Source organism: Ceraceosorus guamensis (assembly GCF_003144195.1).
Source record: "Ceraceosorus guamensis strain MCA 4658 unplaced genomic scaffold IE81scaffold_8, whole genome shotgun sequence".
In the NCBI taxonomy this organism is placed as follows: Eukaryota; Fungi; Basidiomycota; class Exobasidiomycetes; order Ceraceosorales; family Ceraceosoraceae; genus Ceraceosorus; species Ceraceosorus guamensis.
Genome location: NW_020290003.1, coordinates 431,802 through 451,290, shown reverse-complemented (window position 1 = coordinate 451,290; position 19,489 = coordinate 431,802). Strand labels below are relative to the sequence as shown.

The 19,489-nt window shown below is 57.2% G+C and overlaps 7 protein-coding genes across 7 annotated transcripts; 2 read left to right on the top strand and 5 right to left on the bottom strand.

The window, feature by feature from the left end:
• Nucleotides 1-97: 97 nt before the first annotated feature.
• Nucleotides 98-695, bottom strand: IE81DRAFT_345317 (hypothetical protein; the record flags this gene model as incomplete). The annotated part of the gene is made up of 2 exons (XM_025515903.1): nt 98-106; nt 420-695. The coding sequence occupies 2 exons, from the start codon at nt 693-695 to the stop codon at nt 98-100; spliced, it is 285 nt and encodes a 94-aa protein (XP_025372101.1).
• Nucleotides 696-1,917: 1,222 nt separating this feature from the next.
• Nucleotides 1,918-3,565, bottom strand: IE81DRAFT_244161 (hypothetical protein). Its single transcript, XM_025511253.1, has 2 exons — nt 2,389-3,565; nt 1,918-2,303 (listed from the first exon to the last, which is right to left on the bottom strand). Exons 1-2 carry the CDS (start codon nt 3,355-3,357, stop codon nt 2,097-2,099), a joined length of 1,176 nt encoding a protein of 391 aa, XP_025372100.1. The 5' UTR covers nt 3,358-3,565; the 3' UTR covers nt 1,918-2,096.
• Nucleotides 3,566-3,852: 287 nt separating this feature from the next.
• On the bottom strand, nt 3,853-5,685 carry IE81DRAFT_320918 (alpha/beta-hydrolase). Its single transcript, XM_025513177.1, has 3 exons — nt 4,896-5,685; nt 4,195-4,823; nt 3,853-4,122 (listed from the first exon to the last, which is right to left on the bottom strand). Exons 1-3 carry the CDS (start codon nt 5,346-5,348, stop codon nt 4,077-4,079), a joined length of 1,128 nt encoding a protein of 375 aa, XP_025372099.1. The 5' UTR covers nt 5,349-5,685; the 3' UTR covers nt 3,853-4,076.
• A 1,281-nt stretch (nt 5,686-6,966) lies between these two features.
• IE81DRAFT_320917 (hypothetical protein) lies at nt 6,967-7,740 on the top strand. The gene has a single exon (XM_025513176.1). The coding sequence runs from the start codon at nt 7,033-7,035 to the stop codon at nt 7,279-7,281; it is 249 nt and encodes an 82-aa protein (XP_025372098.1). The 5' UTR covers nt 6,967-7,032; the 3' UTR covers nt 7,282-7,740.
• Nucleotides 7,741-8,393: 653 nt separating this feature from the next.
• On the bottom strand, nt 8,394-10,213 carry IE81DRAFT_328502 (hypothetical protein; the record flags this gene model as incomplete). Its single annotated transcript, XM_025515106.1, has 6 exons — nt 8,394-8,516; nt 8,894-8,946; nt 9,107-9,347; nt 9,553-9,738; nt 9,826-9,881; nt 9,925-10,213. The coding sequence occupies 6 exons, from the start codon at nt 10,211-10,213 to the stop codon at nt 8,394-8,396; spliced, it is 948 nt and encodes a 315-aa protein (XP_025372097.1).
• A 1,046-nt stretch (nt 10,214-11,259) lies between these two features.
• Nucleotides 11,260-13,560, top strand: IE81DRAFT_244087 (hypothetical protein). The gene is made up of 5 exons (XM_025511252.1): nt 11,260-11,292; nt 11,363-11,692; nt 11,792-11,864; nt 11,940-12,060; nt 12,139-13,560. The coding sequence occupies exons 2-5, from the start codon at nt 11,520-11,522 to the stop codon at nt 13,461-13,463; spliced, it is 1,692 nt and encodes a 563-aa protein (XP_025372096.1). The 5' UTR covers nt 11,260-11,292; nt 11,363-11,519; the 3' UTR covers nt 13,464-13,560.
• A 2,266-nt stretch (nt 13,561-15,826) lies between these two features.
• On the bottom strand, nt 15,827-17,221 carry IE81DRAFT_281674 (RNA-binding domain-containing protein; the record flags this gene model as incomplete). Its single annotated transcript, XM_025511516.1, has 3 exons — nt 15,827-15,869; nt 15,945-16,128; nt 16,876-17,221. Coding segments are annotated over 3 exons (573 nt in total), but the record flags the coding sequence as incomplete, so codon positions are not given.
• Nucleotides 17,222-19,489: the final 2,268 nt, after the last annotated feature.

Sequence of the window (19,489 nt, the reverse complement as noted above, 5' to 3'; positions counted from 1 at the left end):
GTCGTCGCTAGGCATGATGGGAAGCAGGATATAGCGAAGCTAATGGCCCAGAGAGCAGGAGAGAGAGCCGTCATTACCGTCTTGCGCAGGGCCATCCTTAGTCATACTGCGCGAAATGGCGCAGTGGATTTGTTAGCGTGTCAATCCTTGTTTTGGGGAGGAAAGTGCGAGGCTTTTCTATGACGTGAGGAAATGCTGAGCTTGTCGCCAGCGTCATCCCAGAGCGCGGGCGATGAGCTCGCGGACTTTTTGCAGCAAGCCTACAGTTGCGGGGCACGCTCGACTCGAGCACAGCATTTGCCCTCGTCTTTGGAAGCGCAAGCAAGGCGCATTGACTCGCAATGAGGTGCGTGGTGCACAAAATATCTTGCTCCTTCAAAAAAGACCTTCAGCAGTCCATGAACATCGAACACACTCACAACGACCCTCTCGGGCAAAGGTTGTCCCGCACCACCAGTTCCACCGCTCCTATTTTCCTCTTGCAGCTTTCTAGCCAACGTTCCAGGTCCTTTGCCACCGGTGCCCCTCTTGTTCGAAGCTGCTATCCTAGCTTCAGCAGCTGCTGCCCTCGCTTCTCTTTCGGATTGCGATTGTGCGGCCGCGTTGTTGGATGTTGCTCTTGCACCGCCGCTTGTTGAGCTCGATCCGACCGTTCGCCCACCGCTGGATTTGGATCGGGACAGACAGGATCCCATGCCGACCAGAGGTTGACTGAAAAGCAGATGTATGCGATTGGAGCGTAGCGCACGCAGGCCAGTCCTTATCGTGCAGAAATGTAGGTTGCGACGTGCACGCGAGGGTAGACTCGAAAATTTGTGTAGCGGTATTGCGCTGGTGGATACACAGGCCGGTCGGCCCAAGAAGAGGCCTAATTTGTCTGACGATGCTCGGCTCGCACTTCCTTCGGGCTTCACGACGCAACCAACCCTCTTTGTGCGATCTGGTGCAAGCCCGCGCAAGCTTGGGGAAAGCGCTTTCAAGAAGTTTGCGAATCGTAGACCAAAAGGGTGGAAATGACGCGTGATGGAGTCAAAAAGGTATGCAGGTAGCTGGATGGAATGATGTATCGGTCGTGAGTGTGACGGGATACACACCTCGTGCACAGCCGCAAGCAGGTCAGCATTCACGATTCGTGGTGATTATCCACGATTGGCGCCGTCCTTGCGCCAAGGTCATGCAGCCAAGCCTCGACGGCCGCGCACCGCGCGCGCGACTGCTGCACAAGGACCAGCAGCAGCAGCGTGGAGGACACTCGCACTTGAGCCATCCACGACGCATGGAGTCCCGCACGAACCCCTCGCGGTCCTTCTTGCCTGCAAATCAGTGATGAATGTGGAATTGAAGCTCAAAGGCAAGAGGACTAGCAGCCACATCATTGTAGCTTCAAGCAGTGACAAGGCTGGCCAAAGAGAGCAAATTCATGGGTATATGCAACTTTCACGACGAGCCCGAGAAGCAGAGTTCCTGGTGATCCTTGACACTCGAGATCGTTTGGTGGGCATTGCAAAGAAGAGGCGAGGGAGGAGATATGTTGTAATTCGTGAAAAGCAAGCGCAGAACTTATTGTCCATAGCCCGAGCTGCGAGCTGTACCCCTGCCGCTGGCCGTGCCTCTCGATGGTACACCCGTCGATGTGGGTCTAGCTCGCGCGATGCCTGAAGCTCTGGTAATCGTGGCAGGAGGCCCAGCTAGACACACGCGTGCGTGCAAAGTCTCGGGTCAGCATGCCAGTGCGCAGGTAGAACAACGATCATAAGAGCAGACTCACCAGCGCCACGTCCTCGAGCGGCAGTAGATGTAGCACTCGCAGCTGAAGCTCCTCTGGTTCCCGTCGATGCGCCACGACCTCTAACACCTGTAGCAGCTCCTCTTGCACCTCTCGCAGCCGCTGTCACGCCTCGAACCGCACCTCGTCCACCTGCAGCGCCTCCTCGTCCAGTCCCGGTACCAGCAGGAACATTCCTTGCTCTGGCCTCGGCTTGCGCTCTCTCGACAGCTGCTGATCGCGCTGCTGCTTCAGCCTCTGCAGCCGCTCGAAGTCGAGCCGTCTCTCGTTCAGCGAGTTCGAGGGACAGCGCGTGGGCTGCCGCATCCTGTCACGACGCGGCGGCTAGGGTGTCAGCGCGTGACCTGCCGACAAGCGAGGCATATGCCGAGTCTTGGTCTGCGTATAAACCACTCACTTCCGTCGCACCTTTCCAGTCGCCATCCAACAAGAGGCGCTGTGTGCGGTCAGCTTGTCTGAGCAGATCAATGTACATATCCAAAAGAGCATCGGTCTCCGCGATGCGTTGTGAAAAGTCCTGAGGATATCACAAACAGCAGTATATTAGGTTTGCTGATCGCTCGGCGCTCGCAGAGCGGTCGCAAACAGCCCACGAGACTCACGTCGACTTGATCCGTCGTCCCACGAAGCATGTTCTCGTACCCTTCAAACACTTCGTTCATCCGCCTCAACTCGTCCAGTTGAGCTCGTCGCTGTTCCTGTGTCTCGGCCTTGCCAGGTTGAGTTGGTTCGTCGTTCGCTGGCAAGCCCGACGCGGTGGTCGCACGAGGTGTGAATTTGGCCTGCCCGCTCGCGCGTCCCTCGCCACGACCATGGTCACCCTGGCCCAGACCAAGCTCGGCTTGCGTTCCTTGAAAGTCGAAGGACTCGTCTGCATCTGCTGCTGCTGCTGCTGCTGCTGCTGCCTCACTTGTCGATGTAGCCACACCATCCGAAGAGAAGAGGGAGGATTTTTGAAAGAGAGACTGTCTAGCCCGCGCTCGTCCAGACGTTCCAGAGATGGGTGCTTTGCTTCCTCCTACTTGGCTCTCCTCTGCAGCAGACGAGTCTGCGCCTATTCCCTCCAAAAATCGCATACTCGGCTTGGGATGTACAGGCGCGGGAGCAAACGCCGCATCTTTGTTCGAGAAAGCCTTTGGACCCCATGAAGGTCTAGGTCCTCTTTTGCCAAACGAAGCGCGTGGTCCAGCCGCTCCGCTCCGACTTGACAAGGAGACGAGAGGCGAAGAGTCTGTTTCACCTCCGAACTCCATGAGAGCGCTATCATCACCCACGCTGAGCTCCGCCAGACGATCGGCAAATCGAGCGTCTATGCCTGGGCTGTCGTACTGGCCGCTGGAAGCATCGACAGAGGTGGAGGCTACATTTGCAATCCGATTTCCTGCTGCTGGTCGAGCCGTCCTTGCAGCCGCAGCTGGCGCAGCCGAAGACGGTTTGGTCGGAGCTGCGCTGCTTCTTGGAGCCACACTACGTCGAGCTCCGGGAGGCGCCAGGCTTTGCCTTGACTTTGCCACGGGCTTTGAAGGCGACTTGTCAGCGCCCCGAGTGGAGCTGTTTGCCGTGCTTGACATTCCGTCGCTAGCTCGATGTGGTGTCGCGCTTGCTCAATTGTGTATGTATCTGTCTGAGCTTCGGATGATCTTCTAGTGAAGCCAGCTTGATACCGGCTACGACCTGGATCTGTGTGATGGCGGATTCGGGATGCGCAGTTGAGTTTGGACCCTCTTGACTCGGACTCCACCCGCAACGCGATGACAGCGTGATGGTGTTGACTTCCCGCGCAATCGGGTGGCCAGACGCGTCGCGCTTTTGCGCGTCACCAACCGCGCGGAAGCGCGCGAGCACAGCAGGTCGGTCGGCGCGCGCGTATTGATGTTGAGCTACAGGCCACGTGGCACGGTTCGATCAATCCGACGAACGTTGACGCCCAATTTGTCGAGCTGAACTCGACCGTGCATTGATTCATGCCCTTTGGGCGATTGTGATCTCGGGCGTGGGATTCAGATCACGACCTCTCTGTCCGTCGCGCACGCTGATTCACGCCGCTTGTCCACGAGCGATCGCTATCGACAACGATTCTTTTGGCCAGGTTCGGTGCACTGTGGGCAGACACTCAAGCCCGACCGGCAATTGCGTGAGATGGCCGACGAATCACCGATAACACGAAATTTCATCTCATCATGAAAGTGCAAGGATGGCAAAGTCTCAGTGTGCCATGCAAGAGATCTGCGTTTCGCGTGGGGAGGGTCGAGGGAGATTGCGGAGTACATGGGAACTATTGACAGGCGATTTAGACGCCACCACCTCCAGCGCAGTCCACGCCGTCCCTGCCGATACTGAGTTTGGGAGAAGGCAAGCAGCTGTTAGTCAGATGACTGATGTGCGACGAGCACAAGCACACTACTCACATTCGACCGAAATATGGACCGGCGTGGTCATTGACGGTGAAGTTGGTACGGCCAAGGCTGCAATTGATATTCTCCACGCCTGGGCAGAACAGCGCGGTGGGACTGTCCGTGTCGGGGAGGAAGACTTCGTTTTGAGCGTGAAGGAAGTTCAGCGCAATCGGTCCCAAGTGGGGCACAGGATCATTGTTGTGGTGAACGTGGTGATAAGTGGTTCCAGCCGATGGGTTGGACACGACATTGTCGACCAAGTCGGCTCCCAGAGGACTGAAGACACGTGGAGAGCCGTAGCCAAGATACTCGTAGGGCAGATCGGTACCGATGTCGCTTAAAAAGGCGAGCAGGGTCAAGAGCCCGATTGCGCTTCCCAACGAGTGGCCGGCGATGATGATCTTGATCGCCTCGGGGTGGGCTCCCAGCGCAGTCTTGGTCGCTGCTAAGGTCTTGTCGTAAGAACGCGCCCAGGTGGCCAGGAATCCGCCGTGCACCGTCGAAATGTCGTTCTGCAAGATCGAGATGATCGAGGCGATCGGATTCGTTGCGTTGCTTCCGAACGTGTACAGCGTGTTTCTGATGGGGTTTGCGGGAGGCAGCGGGACGAATGCCAGCACATTGAAGATTCCACGGAGATCCTAAAGAAGCAGCAGGGGGAACAGACCGTCGTCAATCATCGCTGCCAAGCCATATCCCTCTACTCGACTCACCTCCAGGTTGGCACCCTGCACGACTACCGAGACGGCCTTCTCGTTAGGTAGCCAATTCACGCTCTGGTGCGGATCGCTGTAACCATCGCCCTGTACGAACAAGACCTGCCCATCTGGGTCGCTCTGCTCGCAAGGCGCTCCGCAGTTGAACTCTCGCTGGTTTTGGACGCGGGCGCAGTAGACGGTAGCGGCCAAATTGGCACCGAACGTCAGACGTTGTCTTAGTGCTTGACCGATCGGTCGAGGCGGCTCAGTGGAGAAAAGCTTCTGCTTGTCGAAGGGGATGGGATCGGACACCTCGTCGAATGCCGTCTTTGTGTCTGGAACATCTTGTGGAAGGCCAGCTTGGGGCGCAGCTCGAACGTCAAGGGTCGGGTCCGCGGGCAGAGCGCTCGATGCGCCAAAGAGGCAGGTCAGCGCGAAGGTCACACTGGACACGGTCTTCAACCTCATGGCTAGACGGGAGGTGAGATGCGATGACAGAGCAAGGGAGTGAGAAAGGAGCGGAGAGGGGCAAAAGGAGGGACAGGTGGCGGGGAGTTGTCTGGGTATCCGGAGTAGTGTGTAGGGGAAGGTGGTGGTGCCGTGTTGTACTTTTCAGTGAGCGAGAGGATCTGCACATTCTCATCATTCTGAGTGTGACCATGAGGTCTTCAAAAGGCGTGCTGCAAGGTGCGGCCCCTTAGCGCACTCGCTCGAACACGCTCCTCCTTGACTTCCGCGCTTTGATCTCGAAGCGCCTCATGGGGTCCGATCAAGAAAGGTAAGGGGTGGGCGCACTCGCTTGCCGCTGCCCCTCAATTTTGCCGTTCACAAGGTAGTTTGACGAGGCTTCGCCGGGCGATTTGTTAGCTTTTGCTTGCGCCAATGAAATGCAAGACCGGCAACTGAACATCATGGCTCCTCGCAGATGTCCGTTCGAGGCAGCAACGGCACACACGCACAAGTTGTCGAGCTTGTGGCCCAAGCCTAAGCTGCAATCTGGGCAGTTGGTGCCGGACCTAACGGACAAACTGGAAGGGCCGTTGTGCTGCAGTCCAAGGTATGCCCGACGTTTTGTCTAGCGCTTCTCGCATTCAACCCGCGCGACACCGAAAGAGCCCAATCCCTCACCGCACCTGGAGGCTTTGTGAGCGGTAGCAGCAGCGCAGCTCGTGCTTTGTCGAGCAGGTCGCGTTTTACCGAGACTTACTGTTCAGGCGTCCAAAAGCACGCTGATTCGGGATCAAGATAGCGACTGGTGCAGTACGCGCCCATAGTCACAGTGTGAGTCAAAAGTCACGGGTGTCAGTGCCGTATCGCATCCACCTACGCGATCTGCAACACCTTGTGCAGACATTGAATCGACGTGCGTCTTTTCTGCAGCGCCGCAGAGGGGTTCGACTTTCGGAGCACGCTAGTGAAGCAGGATCCGGCAGTCGAGCTAATCAAGAAATCAACTCAGAGGCAGACTCTTCTTCTGCTGGTGATGCAATAAAATTCGGTACTTGTGCCAAGGCGCGAGCGCCTACGTGGACCGAGACTCGCGACCACGGGGATCGAACGCTTCTGATTCATCTCGCGTATACAAACAAGAGGATGGGCTCCCCAGTCAAAGTGGAACTTGTGGAGGCGTGAGGGAGTACACAGGACGCAGCTAGGTGTCCATGCAGTCAGCGATGCAGACAGACCGCTTGCCTGCTGCCTCTGGGCAGTCCTCGCATCTGCCATCGAGAGCGATCAGCAGCAGCTTGCCGCAGAACGTTCCCAAACAAACACCGCGCAAGCAAAGCTGAGACATGAGACTTGGCACGTGAAGAAGCTGACCGGCAAATGTTGGCGGAATTTGGTGAACATCTCCTCAAAGGCTCGTGGCTCCACTTGCGCAGAGGAATAGAAAACTGTCACAATATGAAATCCAACTTGCACGACGGCAAGTACCCCGTCATCCCTCCGCGAACGCACCCTTATCGCGTAGCTCACCATTGGGTCATGTCGTGGGGACTGCTCCAACAAAGGCAAGGGGGAGCGCGCGGGCGCGCGAACGTGGTATGTGCGTATCAACTTGCGAAGATGACATTGCAATTTCCGACCTTCATCTGTGTCGAGAGATCCGTTCAAGTGCAAGACCCAGCTGTAAGCCCGGACCTTAACCATCATGCTGCTCTACCGAGCCAGTCAAATACCTGTGCGATCGGCAGTCCTTCCGCGTACCAGCATGCTTTCGCAAAGAGCCAAAGCCCGCGCGGACGCGCGCGCGCGCGCAAGCCTTCCCTCTTCCAAGGTCGTCTGCAGTGTGCTCTTTTCCCTGCACTTCTGGCTCCGTCGGCAAGTGGTCATTAATCGCCAATACATCGGGAAGTTGAGCCAGCGCTCGTATAGTCGTGGATTGCGAAGAGAAATGTGATGGCTGGGAATGGGCGATAAAGGGCCGTGATGGTGGACTCTGACCTTGACGCGCAGTGCGCCGTCGAGTGCTTCTTGCTTTTCACTTCCAGATCGGCGTAGGGCAAGAGCAGCGTAGAAGACCAGGCAATTCGGCGACAGTGAATCAGGTTAAGGTGAGAAGGCGTATCGCGATGTGGCCAGTAGCGGTGCTGTGAGCCAGATGGCAGCGTGCTTGGGCACTGATACTTGCTTTAAGTCGACGCTGTCCTGAAAAGGTGATCTCCGCCACGCCCTCAATCTTGCCATTCGTGGGTTCCGTATCTACGCAAGGCGGTACAGGTCATATGACGCGAGACTTGCTTCACCTATCTTCTTCTCCCTGTACTGAAGCTGCTGCCCCGACCACAAAGATTGTCACTCAAAGATCACGCAGTCTATGGATGGGGGGTTCGAAATTTAATCCGAAGTGACATTGATTCTTGGATGAGCGTGAATGTCGTATGTAGACTCGTGACTGTAGATGCACCCCAACATGACTTGCAAATCGCGGCGCTCGAGTCAGCCCACGCTCTCGCGTCAAGCAGTTGACCAGCAGTGGGCGATTCGTGGTTGACGTGAATTGTCAAAGCTACAGCTATACCGATAGGGTACCTTTGACTGTGACTGTACAGAATCATCGCAATAACGCCATGCAACCACGAACGTCGCGCTACTCGATGCACCCCAGACTTTAGCGCGAGCGGGTGAGACAAATTTGGTCCGTCCGTCTGTCCGACTCGCACTTGATGGGCGCTTCGCTATAGAGAAGGAAATCCTTCGTTGGCACCGAACGGCACCGAGGTCAGGTAGCAGGCTCCACGGAGTCAAGCAGAGCTTCGTCAAGCGTCGCAAACAGCCCGGAACCCGCGTTGTGGCGAGTGCACGGAGGAGATCGTCCTCTAGAAACTGCTACCGACGAAGCACAATGAAATCGTACGTGGCAGCTTGGGATGATGCGGTGGAGGCATGAATCAAGTAGGAGCCCTAAATTCTAGCGGACTCAATCTTCTTCGTCGATACTACCGGCGCATGTCCCAAGGTAGAGGAGACAGAGTACGAGACGATTAGGACGACTCGCCGCAATCACCGGCATCATGTATCACGCAACGCAAGACGCTTGATGAGTGGTCTGATGCACTTGCTACCCAGCATGATGGATCCGATCGTCACTTGACCGGACTTGGCCTGGCGTGCAGTAGCTCGCCGGCGGCTTTTCTAGACGGGGATACGCAAGCCGATGAGTACTGAGAGTGACCGCAGAGCAGGGCCTTGTTCCGCAAGGCTTGGCAGTCAGATCTCTGTACACATATCTCTTGTCGATTTCAATTCGATTGGACGAAAGGCCCCAAATGTTTGGTCCACAGCACTCTCTTCACTCGAGCTCTATCCTAGCGCCCTCCCCGTGACTGCAGTCATTAGCGTTACTGGTGTCGTTCCGAGAGGACTAGCAGCGCGCAGGGATCTCGACTTTCGCATAACACTTTGACTATGCACATCGTGCCGGCCAAGTCCTGCACGAGAGCTTGTCCGGCAGCGGCCGTGGACATCTCCGCGGCCATGCAATGCACCAATTACCCCTCGGTCGAACTCACAATTTGCTGAACCACGTATGACGGCAGCGTCGCTCGATGCAGCAGAGAGACGTCTGCTTGGGATGGCGAAGTTTCACCGAAAGAGTCGTCGTGGGCGAGTTGCGAGTCATCAGTGAGACAGCGCCCCGTTCAGCATCGACTCCATCGCATGATCGGCGAGGTCAAAGCGCGCGTGCAGCCATGTCGATGATCATTTCGGAATTTTGTACGGACCAATCAAAAGCGCAAATGCAGGCGCGTGCCAGAAGGTCTGAAGAAGAGCATCAACTCGACTAGCCAGGTGAGTCGTTTCAGCGTTGCGACTGCCCAGCTGGACCGAGTGACAGTCTGAGAGTAGTTTCAGTCGTCCACGCGAAGGGAAGCAGGGGCCCAGAGAGACTCTCGACAGTGCGCGCATGCGCTCGACTTTACCCAGCACGCTCGATGCAGGCGGACTCGTGACTAGTACAGTACACTGTTGTAAACGTTGCGTCCACTCTTTCTACCGTAACCCCGACTGAAGTTTTCAGTGCTGCCTATTCTTTCCTCATGACAATTACGCATTGGCGCTGTGCCAGACGTGGGTGCTGCTGAGGACGGCAAGGGTCGGTCAAAGTGGAGCGAAGGGACATCTTCTGTGACTGGCAAGGCCTCCTTCGAGACGTTTCGGTCATGCTCACCGCGATCCGTGCGTGCGGCAAGAGCAGCAGAAAAGTCACAGCGACGACGAGCGACCACGCGGTTGCAGCGGCCGTTTGCAAATCGCTTTTGATCGTTGCTGCATTCGTGATTATTCTTTGACTTCGTAAATTGTATTCCCGGTCGGTCGCAGCACTTTTCCGCCTTCTGCGTTCGACCAACTTGAGCTGTCATGCCCGGGGCCCCATGCAGCTGAGCGTGCCAAGGCTCAACTGCAAAGAAAGTCTGGGGCACTGCCAACGGCTTTTGCGTACGCGTGCAGACGCGTGGCCGGCGCGCTGCTTCTTCTCCGCATGTGGCGGTTGTGAGACTGATGAGGCGCAGTGACTGCGCATGTCAATTCGATGACGCACTTGATGCCAAAGGGTTGAGACACGCGCGGCTGAGGGCAAGCAGCAGCTTGCGCGGCAGCAGTCGCGCAGAACGCGGTCGAGCAACGGAGAGCGTCGTCCGGGCAGTAGAGCCCGGAGTAGGGTCAGCGCAGCCTTTAGGCACTTCAGCACTTCCCCGCATTTTTCCCCAGATTTTTTTTTTCTTCTTTTCGACCGCCGCTCGGATCGACTGCGTGCCGCTTGCATAGTGCTTGCATGCTGAGGCGCCTGCGCCTGCACGCGCGTTCGTTTGACTACTTCGCTTGGCCATCATGGGGCGAGGTCAAATACGTTTACGTCCATTGTCTCGCCTCGACGGCGGAGCAGAACCGACCGGTCAGCAGTTCGACCACCGAGTAGAGTCGCCCCCGGATCCAGACCTGCTGGCACCGGCAGGCATGTTGCCGCCATAGATGACGACGTGCTCTCCCGTGTGACAAGCCGTCGCATAGCCCTTCAATCTTGCGCTGTGTATATTGAGGCGTCATTCATACACTTTTCGCAGACGGGGCGGAGGAGCGTCCCGTGCGAAGAAGGCGCTGTGCTGTGCGCCTGCCGCGCCTGCTGTAGACTCACCCGAGACTGATTGAGTTTTCGATCTCGGCTGAAGTCCTCTCAAAGCAAGACGCTATGCACTTCGATTCTGCCTATCCTGCGAGGGCCCCGAAGGGCAAGAAGCAGGTCATGCCGTGCATCGGATTCGCTTGGTCCTTTTCTGCCTCGTGGAGTCTCGCTGCATGCCTGCATATGTAGAGCTGTACCGTACCGTTCCAATGCCCGCCACTGCACAACGCTCTCCACCATCCAGCCAATTGCACTCTGACTGCACGTCCACGCAGACCTCTGAGACAAGTCCGGCTGACAGGGATACAGGCGCACGCCTAGTGCACCATCCAACAGTTCCTACATATTCGCTCGCAGCCCTGGGCAGAACGTCTACAGACACGCTGCTGCACGCAGGCGAATTTGGCTTTTCGCTACTGCAGCTCAACCCCTTGTTTTGAGATACACAGCAACCGCGTCGAACAGTCAAAGACGTCCATCTGACCACTGGTCGTCCAAAGGTACGCCCCCTCTCCCCATTCTTCCCATCCTTCAACATCATCATACCATTCACAAGACGCATACACTGACTCTACAGCCGATCAATACACCCACAATAGGCCACGATGCGTGTCGAAGAGGATGATTTGATCTGGGACGCTCCCTCTGGGGCAAGCAGCGCTACTATCACTGGTGCAAATGCAACTCCAACGGCGTACTCCATGTCCGCCATGGGTGGCTCGTACACATTTCAGCATCAACAGATGCAGCCCAACCATCACAGTTCAAGTCTTGGGGTCCAACCTGGTGCGCTCCTCTCGAGCATACATGAGCATCACCACGCCACTTTCAGCCCACCTTCAGACTTTCACTCTAGCGCCAACTCCAATGGCTTCCACCCAACGCACTTCCCAATCGCCTTCTCTGCTCCCTCTGCGTTCAAAAGCGAGGTTCAACTGGATCAAGACATATTTTCTCCTTCTTCATACAATTCTTTTCGAGACGGTATACCGTTCAATGGAGGATCGTCTCTGATGCACAAGACCTCTCCTGACGATGCTGCCGGCAGCCCGGGCACCGACGGAGACGCTGGTAATGTGGCCGAGGACGCTGAAGAGAACTCTGCTGCCAACGAAGGCGAAGATGAGGAGGAACTGAAGAAGCGCAAGCCACACAAGTGTGAAACTTGCGGTGCCTGCTTTGCGAGGTGAGAGCCGCGCAACTACTTGCTCGATGGGGAAGTGACTCTCTGACAATCTGACTGACCTTGCCCGCTTTCTCCTTTGCTTCCACTTCCGTCCCTCAGGAAGGTGCATCTTCAACGACACTCGTTGCGGCATTTCACGTGCAAGCCGTATGTCTGTGAAATGTGTGGCAAGGTGGGTACGAGCTCTACGGCCCTCCGCATCGAGTGCACAGCTCGAGCTCACTTCAATCTACCACTTGAAACGCAGTGTTTCAGCAGACAGGATTCTCTGGTGCGCCATCATCGGCTGCTTCACGAGCGCGACTCGCGCAGCAAAGGTGTGGGCGCAAAGGGCTCAGGATCCGTGATCCGAAACAGGTCTCCCAAGGGTGAGCAAGCCACTAGTACAATGAGAGCGTAGACGTCTGTTCACGCTCTGATACCATTACCGATCGGCCACCTTTTAGCCTGTCTCAGATGCTCACAGCTCAAGACACGATGCGACGGCAACGAGCCCTGCGCAAGATGCATCTCACACGGTCTTGGTGCGCCTGGAGATTGCGTCTACAGACCCACGGCTGCGCAGCGAAGTCGCAGCGCTTCAATGCGCGGCATGGGAGCGTCCTCGTTCGCTGCAGAAAAGACGCTCGAAGATGTCGAGAGCGACGACGATGGCGCTGGACCTTCTGCACAGGAACCGCAACGCGGACGACCCTTGTCCAGATTTGGCAACCACTTGAAAAAGACTAGTCCAGCTTCGAATGCCGGAAGCAATGGCAGCGCGAGTGCAGTCAGCTTAAACGAAGGTGGCGCGAGTGTCTTCAGTGCGAGCTACGACGATGCTGCTCATGCTCCCCTTAGTCCTCATAGCTGGGCGTCCACGTCCAGCATGGGCAACCACTTTGCTACGATGCACTTGCACCAACCACATCCGCCTATCATGCACCAGCATGGCCCTCACGGTTTCCAACATCAGAGATCTATGTCGCAGCAGGCTACGCCTTCCCAGGCACCGTTTGCAAGGTCCAATTCGTTTGATGTGCATGGCCAGCAGTTCCACGCGAGCGGGTCTCAAACACAATCTCAGCCCACCAACCAGATGTTTGGTACGTCGCTACCTGAAGACTACCAACTGGCTCTGGCCCAAGCTGCCTTTATGCCGTCAGAGTATGGCCATTCTTCGCGGGATACAAACGGACCTTCGCATACAGCAGTGGGCTTCGCGCCCCCACAGCCACACAATATGCAAGGCCCACCCTTGACTCACTTCAACGAACAACACAACAACGTCGAGGCGGCGCAGCAACACATGTCAGGCGCAGGAAGAGGCACAAATGGAGCCTCAGGGACAGCGTCTGCGGTGTTTGACGCCACGACGAACCACGGCGATATGCTCAACTTTGATTGGGCTGGGCTAATGAATGCTTCGCAGCAAGCCGATCACGCAGCAGAGAAGATTGTCGGCAATCCAGAGGCGCAGAGCGCATCTTCGCGAAGACCCAGCCAAGCTAGGACAGAAGCGTCGGGCGCTTCTCACGAACCCAGCCTAGGCGATCCTCTCGCGTTCAGCGTCAACGCTTCATCTGCTCCCCTTCTGCGCAACACTGCAGTGTTCCTGGCTCCTGGAATGAGCGGCTTGGATCTGGACCTGCACTTGGCCGACTCTCCCATGTCGGCGGGATCCGGCTCGATCGCCTCCAATCACTCTGCCATCGGTGGCCACAATGCTATGATGGGGGCTGGGCAAAGCATCGCGTCACCGGACATTTTGGGCAACACGCACCTTTGGTAGGAGAGCGAAGATCTTGGCATCAAACAGATTAGCCTGTTGCGGCCTTCGGAAGAGTTGTCCGGTCGTACCCGCCATTTGGCAAAGGTGTCCGTAGTGGTTCTCAGCTGGCCATATACCCGAGGCCTTGGGCGAGACCCGAACCCCGAGCCTTGCCAACGAGCTGCACCCAGCCAAGTCGAGTGCGCACTTCAAATCACACGCACTGTGTCAAGCGACCACAAAATCCAATGCTATTGAGAAACAGAGCGCACAGAGTGTCTAGCGGCCCCAGTGATGTCTGTCCATCGCCAATTTCATTGGATTCAAGAGGGCGCGTGGTCGCGGTCGCGTTCGACGTGAGACAGACGGTAAGATGGAGATCTCTTTCTTTGATGATGTCTTGACACAAAAGTCCGATTCGAGGAAGCGGGAAAGCCGTGGAAGTTTTGAAAGAGGAATACGTATGACGAAGCGAGGCGATACGAGTCCATGTGCTGTATGAAGGGAGGGAAACCATGAGAGAAATGACGATCGAGAGGTCGAGGGCGGGAACGAGAGATGCGCGGGGAGCGTGCGAGCTCTACCCCAGCCAAACATCGCAATCAGAGCACCCGCAGAGACCAGGGGCTGAATAAGAAGAGGGCGACGCGGGTGCAAAAGGGGGTGTGTGGATGCACGTAGCCTCTTCACGGCAATTGCGTGCCTGGCGTGCCAGCAGCGCTTCCGTCCGCGCTAGGGGTGTCCGCGAGAGCGCTTCCAGAGACCCCAGTGCCGTTTCCGACAGCTGAGGTCTGCAGATCGGTGGAGCTCAGTTGCTCGGCCAAAGGATGTCTCGCGCGGTCTGACGTGCTCGACACCGATCGGGCAGATGGTGGAGCTGGGCTGAGGGAAGGAGCAGCGCCGGAAGCGGACCCAGCTCCCTTGGCTAAAGCGGTGCCCTGAACGCTCATGCGCGCGATCGCCCGCGTCAGTTCCTCGGTGTTGGCGCTCGGTAGGCCCAGACCGGTGAGCACAGATTTGTCTCCAGAGGCCAATTGCCGCAAGTCAAGCGAGCCGCGACGATCTGCAGTTTGGCCATCATTCTCGGCTGCAGTCAATCCAGCTTGCGAGCCTGACTGGACGCTCTTGCCTGGACCTCCGGGCAATGGAGATCCGGCTGGCGAATTTGTGCTGGCTCGCCGCTGCAACAGAGAAGAGGCCAGGTGCGGCTGCACAAGAGGAAATGGATAGCCCTCATCTGGAGGCTTCTTGGTATCTTCGGCGTCCCCGACCTTCGCTTGCTCAGATGGCTCGACTGCTGCAGCCCTGCCCACGTCTGGATTCGCGCTCGGAGTGGTGGCTTCCTCAAGCCTCTGACGCTCGACCTCGCCCGGGTTTTGAGGCTGCGTCCGATTGTGGGACGGTCTGCCACGCCTCTGCTGGTGCAAAGACGTGTCCGTGGACCAGTGGGGGGTCTGCGGTAGACCTTGAGGTTGTTGAAAGCCGACAGGAGGGAACAACGGATTATAGCCGGCATTGAGTTGGGCACCAGGAGCAGGGTTGATGATGGGGTTGAATGCAGCTGACCCCGCGCCAGGTGTGGCAGGTCCTCCCATGTGCGGAGACGCAAGACCTGGACTGAAGGGCCCAAAGCCTGGACTGAGCATGTGATGAGGATACGCTGGAGGTGTTTGCGGAATGGGCACAAAGGTAAAGTTGGGCATGCCTGGCGTCATCGGAATGGACGGGACGTTCTGACGCTGCGCTTGGCCCCCCACGGGAGGGGCGACAGCGGGCGAGAGAGGCCCAACAGCGAAGAAGTTATTGGCAGGCATGGCGATGTGACCGGGCCGCACTGCTCCTGAGCCGTCCTGAGAGCTTTGAGTCTGCAGTTGGTATTGTCCGCCATACTCCTGGGATTGATCGCCCGCATAACGCAAAGACGAGAAATTGCTATGGGGATTGCCTCCCCCAAAGTTCGCGTTGTGCGACTGTTGCTGCGCAGCCCGGGAACCGTAAGCTCCAGACTGGTCTGAATTGTGCCCTTGGGATGCGTAGTCGAACGGGCCCTGCTGCTGGCGTTGGAAATGTTGGGCTTGCTGCTGTTGCTGCACAGATCTCTGCTGCAGCACGTATTGGTGCCGCTGCTGCTGTTGATTCTGCTCGTGGGACTGGATGTGGTAGCCCCCGCCTGCTTGCCCGATGTGAGCTCCAGCGTAGCCAGGGCTGGGTTGCTGCGTGAGGATGGGCGCTTTCGCAGCCTGCGCAATCAGATTTGTGGGCGGAGCTTTTGGCTGGGTCTGCGCGACTGGAGCACTAGGTGGGTTGGCCGAGCTGAAAGCACCTGTATACTGCGATGGCGTTGCTGGCAGCTGACCAGGAGCAGGAGCTGTCATCTGTGCAAATCGATCAAAGTGGACTTTGAGGGTCCGTCCACTGTACTCGTACCTACAGAACGCAAGTGTAGCCGCGTCAGTGGATAAAGTACGCAAAGTAGACGTAATCGCGCGCTAGAAGACCCACCCATGATAAATCCGAACTGCGTTCTGAGCGTCATCCGGACTTGAAAACAGCACCGTGCCGAAACCTCGACTGCGTCCTTCCGGTGTTAGCGCAACGTCTGCCCTTTGTATGTTTCCTGCAGCTCTGAAGAGATCCTTCAAATCCTGCCATTGGCAGTGGAAGGGCAAGTTGCCGACGAACAAGACTCGGCCGTAGTACGAGTTGACGGGAGGTAAAGAGGCGCTTCCAGGTGGTAAAGGCGGACCAAGGTACGCTGTTGGTCTGCCTAGTCCAGCGTTCAGATTAGGAGGCGGAGCAGTGGCGGTATGGTGCAAATGCTGAGGCGAGTGGTAGCCCGGCGGCTGACTGTGAGCAGTCGACAAGCCGCTGAAGCTGCCACTACGATTGTACGTCGAAGGAACAGGACTTTGTTGGCCGGCAGAGCCCCAACCATTAGAAGCGCTAGGCGGGGCACCTGCACCGCCGGAGACAGACGCCGATCGCCCATTGTTCAGGAACGGAATCAATGCTGGGCTGTAGCCACCGCTAGGCGCGCGGGAGCCGGAAGCTTGACCGTAGGATTGCTGCTGCTGAAGAGGCTGTAAATGCTGCTGAATTTGGTGCGGCTGCTGATACTGCTGTCCGTGATAAGGCTGCGGTGAAGGGTATGCGCCCTGTCGATGAGGGAGCTGCTGCGCAGGACGTGGAAGTGGCGATGGATATTGTGCGCTGTGCGAACGCTGCTGCGATTGGTCGTATGTCGGGTAGTCTGGGCGGTACTGCTGCGATTGGCGTCCCTGAGAGCCAGAAGACGCCGCTGAAGGATCCAAAAGCCCAGGACTAGGGACAGCATTGGCAGGCCCGCCGCTCGCAATCGTGTTGAGCATAGCTGGAGATGGCAACATGCCGCTGCCCGGAGACGGGACGTTTGGAGAGTGCGAGATCGATGCACGGGGTGCTGAGTTGCTGAGACCATGCGAAGAATCACCTTGAGACAGGCTCATCGAAGGGTTCGGAACATCAAGCAAAGCACTCTGCCCGCTGCCTTCCTCCCCAATAGGAGTAGTCGGCAAGAGCAGCGTTCCAGATCGATCTATGCGCACCTCAAGCGTCCGGCCCTGCCAGCTAAATCCTTGGAACATATTCACTGCTCGCAGCGCATCCTCCTCAGTCGCCAACAGCACCGTGCCGTAGCCACGGGATCGGTTGTCCGGTGTGAGGGAAACGTCTGCCCTAAGCACAGTGCCTGCCTTGCGGATGAGATCCTTCAAGTCTTGCCATCGCACCCTGTAGGGTAAGTTCGAGATGTACAGCTGTGTACGAGGATCTGAGGCTGAGAGCGGTCCGCTTGTGCTCGAGCTTGATACCGACACTTCGTCTGTCCCCGAGATACCGCCGTTCAGGCTTGACGCTGGAATGCCTGTGGAGCCTGGAGACACTGGCAGCAGGCTCGCACCTCCTCCTACGCTGCTATTGTCCGACAAATTAGATCGAAGGAGTGGTCGATTGGAGGAGGCAGCGATAGCCGCAGCCGCCGCATGTATCGCAGAGGGCGTCAAAGGCTGGCCGTTCTTGGTCGCAGCAGCGATGGCTGCTTCGACGCTGGTATCTTCTGCCTGTTGAGCTAAATGACCGTTCGAAGTGCTCGAATTGCGCAGGCTTTGGTGCGAAGGGTACGCGTGCCCACCGAGTGTACTACTTCCTGTGGCGCTGCCGCCGTGGGATGCGTTGGCATTGCCACCAAGCCCTAGTGATGAGGCGTACCCACTGCTGTGACGACTATGGTCACTGCTGCTACCGCTCTGGGCTGATGCGAATGAACGCAGAGGAGAATGATTAGCGGTCAACGTTTGCTGGCCGCCGTTGCCGCCTGCTACAGGTATCGAGGGGTCAAAGGACCGAGGAGAGGACGCTTTTCCGGCGCCGTTCGCCAGAGCTGGAGGGACCATATGAGTGCTGCCCGTGACCCCGTGGTCGAAACCGGGTTGACTTGGGCTGGCTGGAAAGGCCGAACCTGTTGAAACGCCGAAAGAGCTATGACGACTGCCGAAGCCAGCCTGTGAAGCGGCTGGTGTTGGTGAGAGGCTGTTGTGTCGAGGAATCGCTGTGGCTGACGTGGCACGATGCGACTGCAATGCCTGGATCGGATCGACCCCGCGTTGTTCTCTGATTCCCATCCCATAGTTGCCGCGCTCCGCTCCAAACGAAGAGGTTGGTGAATGCGAAGCACGATGAGTGGGAGCAGAGCCTTCGTGCGGTCGAGACGTCATACTTGCGCTTTGCAGTTGCGGTGAGCTGGACGATGCAAAGCCAGAGGAGGACTAACTAGAGCAGAGGGGCACGCAATCTGATACACTTGACCAAGATCTCTGACGAAGTGCTCCTCGAGCGGGCTGCACTAATTGCAGCCCAGACCAAGCGAAGTAGTGTGAAATCCACTGTATGCAGCCAATCCAATTCAAGACGGTGACTTGCGGCTCCGTGAATGCCTAGCGCCACACCTAAATTCGCCTCGGATCGAGCAACAAAGTGACCGAAGCGAGCGCAACGACGACGCTAGCCGCCGGTGTGCTTTGGCGCTCGGGTAGATGTTACGAAGTGAGTGCGAAGCAAGCGACTAGCAGCTCTGACATCGGCACAACCCTGCGGTAAAGCTTCGGTAAGAGTGGTGAAGGCGATGCCGTGCCAAGGGAGAGACTTTGAGCGACACCGTGCGGAGATGAAAAGAAGATTTTCTGGCGCGAGGGTACAGATTGCGCAGCTGAGAGTGACGAGGGGCGGTAGAGCTCTTCCGTTTGCCGGGATCTGCAGGATGGGATGCTCCTTAGGCGACGATGAAGCTGGCTGAACAGGCGATGTGTCTGGAAAGGATGACGGGGACGGAGCAGCAAGGATGGAGGCAGGACGGGAATCTGGGCGACAGGTGCTCGCGGTCCAACGGCGTTTCTGTGACGCGGACGAAAGGCAAACGGAAAGGTAGGTGTTTCGATTGACGAGACACGCCTGTGACAATGGGAAAGGCTTCGGATGACTGTGAGAGCAGCAGCTTTGATGAGGAGGCGTAGATTATCCGACCGAAATCCCAAGTCAACGTCGAGACACCTCAATCGAGAATCCTGTGCGTAACGTTGCGTGACCTGAGTATGCGAGAGATGAAGTGACGTGATGTGTGGAAGGCAGAAGCTGAAGTGAACAGGCGCGCCAGCGAGAGGGATCCTCCTGAACAGAATCGCGAATGAGCGTGCGTGCGCTCACGACTTGCCAGCCGCGAGATTTGCGTTTTCCGATCGCTGAAGCGCGACTGCATGGCTCACTCAGTCATCAGCGGCTACAGAATCAGCGTGTGCGGTAGCAGCACAGTGTGAGTCACGAGTCAGGTAGGTATACAGTACCGTATATGCGGTGTATAAAGCGCAGCACATCACATCACCGAGTGCGCGATGCACCTGATCAAAGCGCGGTCTGCATGCATGCGCATCGTCGTCGACCTTTAGCTTGGCAGAGCTAGAGAGTAAGAGAGATGAGCTGTCATCGCGAGTACCAATTAAGCCATGCAGCGGCTGCTG

Bases quoted from the DNA above. Each gene is read 5' to 3' on its own strand.
- IE81DRAFT_244161 (XM_025511253.1), bottom strand. From the start codon at position 3,357: ATGTCAAGCACGGCAAACAGCTCCACTCGGGGCGCTGACAAGTCGCCT. The intron at 2,304-2,388 runs GTGAGTCTCGTG...TGATATCCTCAG, and splicing joins GGACGACGGATCAAGTCGAC to GACTTTTCACAACGCATCGC.
- IE81DRAFT_320918 (XM_025513177.1), bottom strand. From the start codon at position 5,348: ATGAGGTTGAAGACCGTGTCCAGTGTGACCTTCGCGCTGACCTGCCTC. The intron at 4,824-4,895 runs GTGAGTCGAGTA...CTGCTTCTTTAG, and splicing joins TGCAGGGTGCCAACCTGGAG to GATCTCCGTGGAATCTTCAA. The intron at 4,123-4,194 runs GTGAGTAGTGTG...TCCCAAACTCAG, and splicing joins GGTCCATATTTCGGTCGAAT to TATCGGCAGGGACGGCGTGG.
- IE81DRAFT_320917 (XM_025513176.1), top strand. From the start codon at position 7,033: ATGCTGCTCTACCGAGCCAGTCAAATACCTGTGCGATCGGCAGTCCTT.
- IE81DRAFT_244087 (XM_025511252.1), top strand. From the start codon at position 11,520: ATGCACAAGACCTCTCCTGACGATGCTGCCGGCAGCCCGGGCACCGAC. The intron at 11,693-11,791 runs GTGAGAGCCGCG...TCCGTCCCTCAG, and splicing joins TGCGGTGCCTGCTTTGCGAG to GAAGGTGCATCTTCAACGAC. The intron at 11,865-11,939 runs GTGGGTACGAGC...CTTGAAACGCAG, and splicing joins TCTGTGAAATGTGTGGCAAG to TGTTTCAGCAGACAGGATTC.